The sequence below is a fragment of the Diadema antillarum genome, unplaced genomic scaffold, assembly GCF_040938485.1.
Source record: "Diadema antillarum isolate AM-2024a unplaced genomic scaffold, OU_Dant_1.0 seq00001713_RagTag, whole genome shotgun sequence".
NCBI classification, from domain to species: domain Eukaryota; kingdom Metazoa; phylum Echinodermata; class Echinoidea; order Diadematoida; family Diadematidae; genus Diadema; species Diadema antillarum.
This window is the reverse complement of record NW_027272402.1, coordinates 279,258-291,162: the sequence shown is the minus strand read 5'-3', so window position 1 is coordinate 291,162 and position 11,905 is coordinate 279,258. Positions and strand designations below refer to the sequence as shown.

General features: G+C 39.2%; 1 protein-coding gene across 1 annotated transcript in view; it reads left to right on the top strand.

Annotated features, from left to right (window-relative positions):
- Positions 1-913: 913 nt before the first annotated feature.
- The window catches only part of LOC139711852 (uncharacterized), a gene marked incomplete at its 3' end in the record, with an annotated part of 265,196 nt that continues 254,204 nt past the window's right edge, over positions 914-11,905 (top strand). Inside the window, exon 1 of the mRNA XM_071623703.1 lies at positions 914-1,322. Within this exon, the coding sequence (XP_071479804.1) occupies positions 1,229-1,322 (94 nt within the window). The remainder of the gene's footprint in view (positions 1,323-11,905) is intronic.

Below are 11,905 nucleotides of genomic sequence, written 5' to 3'. Positions count from 1 at the left end.
TGTCCAATCTTGCCAAGTTTTTAAAAATTATCCTGCTCAAGTTAGGTAACTAAGTCTAATTGGAACATGCTCATTTTTGTACTGGGGTTGTGGTACTTCTCCTATCTCTATGGCACGTCTTTACATTGTAACTATTTTGGAATGGTGCATTAACTATTCAATTCCTCACTTTTGGTATTCATCTGAAAATTCATGATTTTATTTTCCACTTACCATACACTGTACATATGCCCAAATACTTTATCCATGTATTTTGAAAATGGAATGATATCGTTGTAGCTGTCAGCGGTAGCTTGTTACAGCGAGGTCTTCTGGACCTGGAAATTTTGTTGATGTGCGTACATGCATAATTATATGAATACATGTTTTATGTATGCTAAAGTATAGACACACATAAGGGTGTACATGGATACCTTGATGTCCTTTTTGTGTCAGGCATCCCTTTGCATCGTGTTTTCGTCTTTATGATTATTATATTTGTTCATACATGTATGTATACATGTTAACATCATGTTGGTTGTATTTTACTGTTGCAAAGACATTGTAAATTTCTCATACTCCGAAAGGGGTCGCTAGAAATTGTTCAAATAAACTTCAAACTTCAAACTTATCGACCACCTCAATAGGTGGACGACGGCGCACCACGTATCATCGCGCATCGGCCACTACCCGATCTGTTTCTACTGAGGAAAAATTCGAGGTGTCACCACGTATCACCACGCATCAGCTGGTATCACCACGAATCACCACTCACCGGCTGGCATCACCTCGAATTTTCGTTGCTAAGCAGTAGAAACACGCTCATCAAGGGGAACGAACGGTGCATGCAACGAGTCCGCGCAACCTGGGGTAGAGGTTACGTGTACTGATTCATGCATGCATAGAGTTCACCATACCAGTGCGCACCTGCTATGCTGATCATGATTGGACCATCGACAGTGATGATAGTGGCGCGCCATATTGCGAATACAGCCCATAATGGCCCAGTCACTGTATATCGCACACACAGCGTCTGGTCGATCGGTCGGGGGCTAGCGAAATACTTTTACGTACGTAGTGTATCCACACAGTACAACTTTAGAGTTCAGTGAGTGTATCCCATTCATCTTCATCGCCTTGAGACCGCTCGTGGTTTTACAGCGCCTACAGTACATGTATACATGTTACAACTACACGTACTGTACTACAACTAGCTACCATACACCGAGTAAATTTATGTGATCCTGTGATGCATGCATGCTGTATACAGATCGAGAAAAAAAAAGAGTATCAAGTAACGTGTGTTAGACCTACGAGTGACCCATCGAACACTGACTGCACAGGTGAGAGTCTCAAAATGTATCTAACGTTAACTCATGACCGTCTGTAGATCTATCTGGTCGCGTCGTCGGGTAGCCCATAATCTTCTGGGCCCCCGTCGTATGTCCGGAGGAGTCTTATTTTTTTGACGTTATCGCGGGATCCAGCCCCGGAGGGGAGACCTCGCCGCTATGGAAGCAGGAGCCCGTCAAAAACATGGATATACGTCGCGTAGTAATTCGAATTGCTACGCGACGTAAATAATTACGTCGTGTCGTTATTCGATATTACTTACGCGTCGTAATTCGAATTACCGCGCGACGTAATTATTTACGTCGCGTAGTAATTCGAATTGCTACGCGACGTAATTCCGAATTACTGCTCAACGACTTAACGTCACGACATTAAATGAATTAGTGTCATGTTGTAATTCCTAATGCTACGCAACGTAAATAATTACGTCGCGTAGGTTCTAGTAATTTCAATTACGACGCGACGCAAATAATTACGTAGGTGTTGTAAATAATTACAACGCTGGCGTAATTCCGAATTACTGCTCAACGACTAACGCAGCGAATTAACGTAGCGACGTTAAATCAACCAATGAAATCGTTCGTTATATTGCTCAGTGATGCATCACGGTGCACGTGCCAAAGGGCTAGACACTCATTTCTATGGAAGCATTTCCTACAGCATGTTTGTCAGTACAGAGAATTTGGTTAGCTGGTATACCTTGAATACATTCTGATGCAATGTGGGCCCAATAATTTAGGTTATAAACATTTCATAGGATTGTACTGTCAATGGCATATGGCTCGCTGTATAGCAGGGAGGTGGAAAGGAATTTCCACCACCCTTCTGTATAGTCAGCTCCGGTTTTCACCAGCACGCAGTGAGCGGATTGCATGCGCTTCACTACCTGTTTTTCACAAGCTATTACGAACGATCCCATTGGTTGATTTAACGTCGCTACGTTAATTCGCTGCGTTAGTCGTTGAGCAGTAATTCGGAATTACGTCGTGTTGTAATTATTTACAACACAGCGTAATTATTTGCGTTGTGTAGCACTGGTAATTACAAAATGACACTAATTCATTTTATGTCGTGACGTTAAGTCGTTGAGCAGTAATTCGGAATTACGTCGCGTAGCAATTCGATTTACTACGCGACGTAAATAATTACGTCGCGCTTTCGACGTATATCCATGTTTTTGACGGGCTCCTGCTTCCATACGCCGCAAGGCGCGACACTTCGTGTGGGTGGCGGCTGTCGCAGTTAGTCGTTGGCGAAATGTTCCGCAGAGACTGCGTCTGGCTTCACGGATCCCGCGATAACGTCCAAAAAATAAGACTCCTCCGGACAGACGATGGGGGCCCAGAAGATTTATACAGCTGAAAAGGGTCACACGGTTTGACGCCATAGGCCTATCTAGCAGTTAGGGTTTAACGTTATAGATTAAAGGACAAGTCCACCTTCATATACATAAGGTCAAGGATTGAGAGAATGCAGCAATATTAGTGGAACACATCAGTGAAAGTTTGAGGAAAATTGGACAATCCGTTCAAAAGTTACAAATATTTTAAGTATCTGCGCAGTCACTGCTGGAAGAGAAGACTACTAACGTTACAGTGTATGATGTCACATGCGTACAACTATATAAGGAAAATAAAAAGAGAATTTCACAAAACTTTACTTTTTGAATAAAGTGCACATTTCTTCGACTTGCTACTGACGTATGTTAAGGGTAATATTATTCCCCCTGCCTTCTGAAAGAGAGAAATCGAGAGTTCTTTTGTTATGCGACAAAAATTGAAATATATTGAATTTTCTTTATTCTTTCTTTATATCGTTGTACTCATGTGACATCACAAGCTATAGTAGTCTTTTCATCCAGCCGTGACGGAGAAGAAACTTCAAAAATTCATAACTTTTTAACGGATTGTCCAATTTTGCTCAAACTCTCACTGATGTGTTCTACCATTATTGCTGCATTCACTCAACCCCCATGTCTATGAAGGTCAACTTGTCCTTTAACTGCGACCAGCAGCCCCATGCATACGCATAGCGTAATGCTCGATGGGTCTGCGGACTGTAGCATTCAGGATCGTGACTAGTTAGTATCGCAATTCATTTTATTGACCCTTGGCCACATCCTACAGACATCGGCCGTGATAAGGCAAAGGAACGTAACTCAAAATTTGGGCATTTTGAGTTTATGAGCATATGGCTTCTAAATAAATGTGCTCTTTTTAATGGTGAATGTCTCAATTCTCAAATGTTTACCATTTCAGAGATAAAAAGCGTATCTCACACACCTTTTTCACAACTTTGCCGTTTCCAGCTAGGCAAAACAACGTAAGCTGAAATGACAAAGACAGCATTTTCGCTGTTACGGCAAATAAACGTATCTTTACATACACTGTTTTTTCATGGTGGTTTCTCAAGAAAAAAGAAGGAAATTGCGACGCCAAAAGAACGTATGTCATCATACAGCGCTTTGCTGTATAAAATCAGGGCCATGCGCGCTATAGTCAGCACGGCAAAACAACGTATCAACATCGTGGCCATCACAACACACGCTACACTGCATAACTCTATGTGTAAGACCTACGGCTATGTGCTGCAGATCCATTTCAGCCGCGGCAGTGAGTGTAGTGCCGCCGCTGCTGCCGGGCCGCTTGCGACAACAGCTGCAGCAGTGCTGCAGCAGAATACTGGTTGACTGGCAGGCAAGTTGTGCTGCAGTGTGAACCACGAAGTCATGCCAATTGTTCTGTTTTGCAGTCATGGAATGGATATTCTCCTGACCAGTTAATGCTACCACAAAGAAAATCAGCGTTAACACCGGTAAGATATATTTTGTTTTTGTCAGGTCTAAGTTTGATCTAGCCTAACCAGACGCTGTGCGAAGTACGGTGAACGCGATTGGGCTGTACAGAGTAGACGACAGTACGCTTTGCTAGTAGGGTCCAGTACTTTCGATAATAGTTTTCACTAAGATTTAAGAAAACGATGAGTAAAAAAAAACAACAATAAAACAAAAAACACAGTAAGCTATGAAAATAAAGAGCAAACTTAGATCTATGAGTATGACAGCCTTTCCTGTCGGTGGGCTTGGCAAAACGTGGCTCATTGGTGTGGTTGTGGTTCTACTAATAAGGACTATGTAAATGTAGGATACTTGTACTACTACTAGTGGTCTAGTAGATCAAGTAGTGACTCTCAAAAGAAATTTACCTATGCGCAAATAAATTAAGTGGACCCCAATATACTGTTATGATCACCGACATCATTCGACTTGAGGTCTTCCACCTCAAATTCAGTTTTCGTCTAAAAGTCTAAAAAAGTAACAGCTTTATAGTAAACAGTAGACTCGACTTCAAGCTAATGACAATAAAGCTTGATACTGATGAATTCCATTTAGTCTTCAGTGGCAACATGAACTGATAGCAGACGATATGTTCTAATAATGGCATTAGCAATAACATCATTACTTTGGCAAGAAAAGTAGGGACAAAAAATAATGTTTTGTCTACATCTTTGGTTAAACACAAGTAGTCTTAGATCTTGTTTGTTATTTCTTGGAAGGATGAAGAATGTGATTGTAGTGTTTTCATACATACAGGAATTTCCACTTAAAAGTATCCTAATTATAAAGTAATATTTAATGGTACTCTGTACCTGCTAACTATGGAGGCCTGATTTATTTATTTTTTTAAATTCTTTGTGCAATTTTAGTCAGCTGTACATATTCTTTAAAACATTAATTTTTTTTTTCATTTTGATACAATATAATGCATTGTAGCCATGGTAGATCCTATACATGCTATACGTTCCACCCCTCCCCCATAAAAATGTTGAGGGCAAAAGCTCATGGAATTCAAATATTAATTCTTCAGTTAGGTGGTTTTAAATACTATGGAAAGTTCAAATATTCAGACCCAATCGTCTACTTTAGGTGATATTAACATTCGTGTTGAAATACATAATTACTTGCTTGTCTCTCTTTTCAGTGTCCACACCAACCGCCAGCCTAGACCAGCACAGAAAAGGAATGCAGTGTATCAAGTACAATACAAGGTACACGTTGAATAATCACCTATTAATTCATACCAAAAAAAAAGTATATAGGAGAAGGGGGCAGAAATGAATCCCACCTTTGTCATTATCACTAGCGACACAAGCCGGCATTTGGAAAAATTATTTAAAAAAATAAAAGAAGGCAGAATCCATGATGATGACTCTCTGATAATTTGAAAATACCACATTTCACAGTTCATTCCTTAGCGATAAAAAAATAATAATATTAAATGAAAACTGATGAAATAGTAACCATATTCCTTCTCAAAACAAACACACAGCCTTGTGCATCCTCAAGGGGTATTTGTATGATGGTGAATAATAGATATTGTGAGTGTATTTTATTATTTGAAGAGTTTGTTTGCAAAATACGATAAGTCGATATTTGCCAAATGCAGATATTTGCGATTAAGGGTCAAGAAAAATAAAGAGAATAATAAGAAATTGTTTGCTTCTTTTGACCATAACTTCAAAAATGTTCCTTTTTATGGATTGACCAGTATATAATCTAAAAGATATCATTTTGTACTTTATGAGAGAGACTGTACTTCAAAATCTTCAAAAACGGACTTGTCGGTTTTGCGAACAAACTCTTCATAAATACTCATTTTGCTTTTTTAGGAGGGGGGGTCTGTGAGAGAGGATTTGTTACACACAACCATGTCTAATAAAGAATTTAATCACATAATATAACTAAAGCAAAGTTGAAATTCACTAGCTTTCTTTTATGGAAAATACAGAGTGCCTTATTTTATTTTGTGTTAATTATTCTCTTCCGTTTCTTTTTCATTTTCCTGCAGTGGTCTACAGAGCAGTTCGAAAGCAGAGAAAAGAGCAACTATACAAATTTCAGAACAGTTCTGCACGCCCGTCAGAATCTCATGAAAGATGGAGTGGATTGTGCACTAGATCAGTCAACTCTAAAAGAAAAATAATAACACTTGGATTGTTTATATAGGATCAAGTAAATCTTTCACAGTTGAATCAAGAACTAGCAAAACTCAACTGTGAAGTGTTAATGACTATTCTTACGTTATTAAGGCACAAGAAAGATTATTTTTTTTTTGATATTGATATGATACTGAAGATTCTATTTCGAAAAAAAAAATATGATGAGGGCTTATTGCCCTTTGAAATGATGATTATCAACTTTAGGTAAAACTATCACTTGTTCATATCACCTTATAGTCACCTTATTTCCTGCATAATTTTGATTTATTTTGAGCCTAATCCCTCCGGGAGCTCTCAGACCACGCAGATGTATTGCAGCACAGCAAATCGCTGTTGTGATAAGACGTTTATTGAAATGTGTTTAAAGTGAATACTGTTGCAAATTCTCCCTTCGTTTCAGCTGCCTAATAATTGTTCTTTACCCAAGTATTTATTTCTTACTTCACTTGATCTTCAACAACAGTAAGGATTAAAAATACATTGTGTGCTATTTATAATTTGTAATTTGTAGATGTTCTGATCTTCCAAGGTAAAAATTGATGCGAAGGTCTGATATGGTAATAGTATAACTAATATCCAGGAAAAAAAAAAACAATTATGTTCTGTTCTATTGAAATTGAAAATGTTGTTCCCAGGGTTTTGTTCAACTGTGGTATGTAATAATAAAAGCTACTTTACTCGGGAAGTAAATTACATCTTTTTTTTTATTTCTTCTTTACCATCATGATAATGTTTAGTTACTGCTGAATTGCTTTCCATGTGATAAAAGCATAATGGCATATCAAACTCTATCTTAAATTGTAAGAAGAAAGCGTAGATACCTATTTCATATTTTTAAGACTTGCAAATAATCGAATGATTTCTGTAAAGCTGTTGTCTTTGAGAAACAGATGTACACACATTTTTCACTATAAACCTTTAAGAAGATGTAAATCAGTCTCTGCATCTACGTTTCTGTCATGTCTATCTCAAAGTTATTCTACTGAGAGAATGTTTGCACCTCTGACAAGTCTAAGGTGTGTGTGTGTGTGTGTTTTGTGTGTTTTTGTACTTGTTTGGTTGTGTGTGTGCGTGTGTGTGTGAGTGGTCAAGTTACACCTAAAAACATTAAAACCTGGATTCATAATTACCTGATAAATCATTGTTATTATTGTTGTTGTTCAAAGAATTGAGGCATATTATCATTAGAAGTTTTAACCTTACGGATACAATTCATGCAATCAACCAAACATCAACAACTTATAACGATAAACAAAGTACACAATATTATTCTTTCTGTTCAAATCCTTTCATCTCAATGGAAATCGTTAAATAAATCAAAGAAAAGATAGAAATTAAAATAGGAGTCTCAATATTAACACATTAAATGCGTGTATGTGTCTTTGAAATGAAGTGTATGTACAGATGTCTATACAATTTATACCCATTTTATTTTATTTGTTTTTGCCAGTTCTCATACAGTCATAATAGTTGCCACTCATGCATTTTCATACTAAAAATTATACATATTTCAAGTTTATCTTAATTGTAGCACATGGCATAAGAAGTGTAATGAAATCCATTTTACAGGCTTTACCCAAACTCGTACTTAAGTTGTCAATGTTAATCCAAATCCATGTTTTTGTTAAAACAACATGAATGATAAACCAAATATAATTATGTTCCCAATGAAAAAAAATCTTACATCAAAAGATAAAAAACATACACTTAAAGATAATAAAAAAGAATGGACATCTCAATAAACTATAAACTGTATATGCAAATAAAGTAAAATAAAAATTTACGGTAATTGGTAGATAACAACTAATTACATTTTAGTACATACTCGGTAAGTTTTCAAAAAAAAATGAAAATGTTCAATTGCATCGATAATTTTGCAAGCTAACGTGTTTTACTATTCCTAATGTATATTTAAAAACACATAACGGGACTTTTATCATCCAGTTAACAAAATTGTCAAAGTAAATAAATGATAGAGATTGTTGCCATTGAGTCGGGATACGTCATTCTGCCTAATTACATTGATGAAAGGGTTGAGGCGCAGATATTTGTAAGTCAAGATACGTTCTTTTGGCATACTGAAGTGGCTTTGCGGGAGAATGCTTACGTGCCGTAAGTCAGGATACGTTCTTTTGCCTAATTGATATGTTGCCGCGTGAGGATTCTCGCACAACGTAAGTAAGGATACGCTCTTTTGGCAAACTAGAATTACTCATCAGCACAGTGCCGTGATTCGGTAAAATGCTGTATCTATTCTAAACATGGCAATTACTCTAAAACGGGAAGTCCTATTTTACTGAAATTTTCCCGAGATATTCTTTATGAATGCCTATAAAACTTGGCTGCTTCAAAAGTGTTTTGCCCCTATGATTGAAAAATGGGAACCAATTGAATTTTCAAACTCGTTTTTCTCAGAACATGATATTCTGAGTTACGTTGTTTTGCCTTATTACGGCCGACATCTTATCCAGTCAATGGATTAGAAATTTGTGCGCATGCGCTGGCCATCAATTCAGTGTAGCTCTCCCAGCTTTTTCTCGACCGAGTAAGTCATCAACTCGAACAGAAAGCCAAAGGGACTATTGACAGAACCAAACGTTGCACGAATTCTGTTGTCAATACTTCCACTTCACTGGTAAGTCTTCAAATTGAATAAATTTTTCGATTCAAAGTTGATATTTGGGCGCGACACTATCTGGTCACGATCCTGAATGCTACAGTCCGCAGCCCCATTACGCTGTGTGTATGGGGCTGGTCGAAGTAAAGGGTTAGATGGTCTCATCAAATTTAGGATGTGGCCAAGGGTCAATAAAATGAATTGCTGGCAAGTCACATCCTGTGCCTAACTACACGCAGCCGCTGTTGCTTCCTGCACAGCGGTCTGGTCAGGCTAATCCTGTAGTACGGCTGTACCGTAGAAGGGGCCACAAAAAGGGGCCCTGAAAAATGCATTTATTCATCCGAAGGGGGTCACGTACAAAAGTTGGTGGATAATGTTCCTTTGGGTGAAAAGTTACCTGTCATGAAAACAGCAACGCCAGCTATTTTGTCCTACACTGTGCAGCTATATGAAACGGGATGGTACACTGTACCTTTTAAATTTCGTTTGGATATATACATTAAAGAGAGCATAAAATTGACGGAAACTGTGCGTGACACACGGAGCGAACACACCGTGATGCGAAGGGTTCGCCCATGCTTGTTCCGCTACGTATTGCGAAAGCAATCCGCATCTCGTTATAACGGAGCACATTTCTTTTGTTTTTGTTGGGGCTCGGAAAAGACTTTGTTAAAACGAAAATTTCGCTATAACCATGTTCGTTATAAGCGAATTTTATACCATGGACATTATGGCGATAATTTTGGGACCAGAAGTTTTACTTCGTCATAACGAAATTTCGTTATAACCATGTTCGTTGTAATGGGAGTGCACTGTAGTACAGAGCTACCAAGTCTCACACGCATTCTGCGTGAGACTCGAGCATTTAGGGGCCATCTCACGATCTCACGCATGCAGACACCCATTTTTCTCAGGCATCGGGCGAAGTCTGCAACTTGGGCCTATAGATAATAATGAGCATAGCTCAAAAGATTAAAATGATAATTGCAATTGAGGTATATTTCCCTTTTGTCTTTCAAAATAAGTAAAAAATAGTCACTTAAGTATGCACCTGATCGCACGGACCATTAAGAGCTTAAAATTGAAAAAGCTCCCTACTGTGGGAGGCCACAGGGGGGAAAAACCCCTCCCACACCCTCGCTCGCGTGCACATTCGCATACCGAGATGCCGAGTCATGAAAATCTCACTCATAAAATTTTTTTGAACTTGGCATCCCTGGTAGTAAAATTTAGGCCTACCCATCAGATATCCAAAACACCAATGCCAGCTATTCTATCCTGTACGGGGCCCCAGACAGTAGCACCAAAGTGCCCCCCACACACACATTGATTCTATTCAGCTGAGAAGGGTCACAGCTAATTTCTTTTGCACTGGAAGTAGTACCCGTCAGATAGGCCTATATCCAAAACACCCAAAGCACAAATGCCAGATATTTTGTCCTTTTACGGGGACATGCAGTAGCCCAGAAAAGCCATCTCACATGATGCGTTTGTTTAGCTGAAAAGTGTCATGACTATTTTCTTTTTAGGCAATTGAACTAGTACAGCTGAGATACACCAAACATCAAGGCAAGTTATTTTATCCTGCACAAGGCCCTTTATCATTTATACAGTAGCCCACAATTACGTGCCCCCATATGTTTTTTTTTTTTTTTTTTTAAGTTAGCTGGAAAGAGTTCCTTTTTCAATAGAAGAAGTAATTTACACAACAGAAATGTCCATAACATCAAAGTCAGCCATTTTATCCTGTACATGATGCATACGGGGCCCTAGACAGACCAGAAGTAACCCCATATGATTTTTAAGGAGAGTCATGACTAGTTAGCTCACCTGAGCCAAAGGCTCAAGTGAGCTATTGCGATCGCCCTTTGTCCGTCGTCCGTCGTCCGTCGTGCGTAAACTCTTTACATTTTCATCTTCTTCTTGAAAACCCCAAGACCGATTTTAATCAAACTTGGCAAGTAGCATCCCTAGGGGGTTAGGAACTCAATTTGTTAAAATGGGCACCATGCCCTACCCAGGGGGCCCCCAGGGGGCCCAAACCCCCCAAAATTATGGAATCTGTAAAAATCTTCTTCTCTAGAACCAGAAGTGATAGAGCTAAGTTAATAGTAATACTATGAGTTAGTACATTGATGAGTGTAGTTTCAAATTTGTTCATGGCAGAATCAGGGGTGCCCCCCTTGGGACCCAGGGGTGGGGAGGGGTTCTAATAGGGCCTAAATTGTACATTTTCATCTCCTTTTTTGAGAACCCCACGACCCATTTTCACCAAACTTGGCAGGTAGCATCCCTAGGGGGTTAGAAACTCAATTTTTAAAAATGGGCACCATGCCCCATCCAGGGGGCCCCAGGGGGGCTCAAACCCCCCCAAAATTAAGGAATCTGTAAAAATCTTCTTCTCTAGAACCAGAAGTGATAGAGCTAAGTTAATACCATGAGTTCATACATTGATGACTGTAGTTTCAAGTTTGTTCATGGCAGAATCAGGGGTGCCCCCCTTGGGATCCAGGGGAGGGGGTGGAGAGGGGTCCTAATGGGGCCTAAATTGTACATTTTATCTTCTTCTTGAGAAGCAACCCCAAAACCCATTTTCACCAAACTTGGCAGGTAGCATCCCTAGGGGGTTAGGATCTCAGTTTATTAAAATGGGCACCATGCCCAACCCAGGGGGCCCCCCCAGGGGTGCCCAACCCCCCCCCCCCCCAAAAAAAAAAAAAAAAAAAAAAAAAATGAAGGAATCTTTGAAAATCTTCTCTAGAATCAGAAGTTATAGAGCTAAGATAATACTATGAGTGAGTACATTAATGACTGTAGTTTCAAGTTTGTTCATAGCAGATCCAGGGGTGCCCCTCTTGGGGGCGGGAGGGGGGGGGGGTTGGTTGGGAAGGTCCAAATGGGGGCCTGAATTGTACGTTTTCATCTTCTTCCTGAAAACTTCATGATGGATTTTCG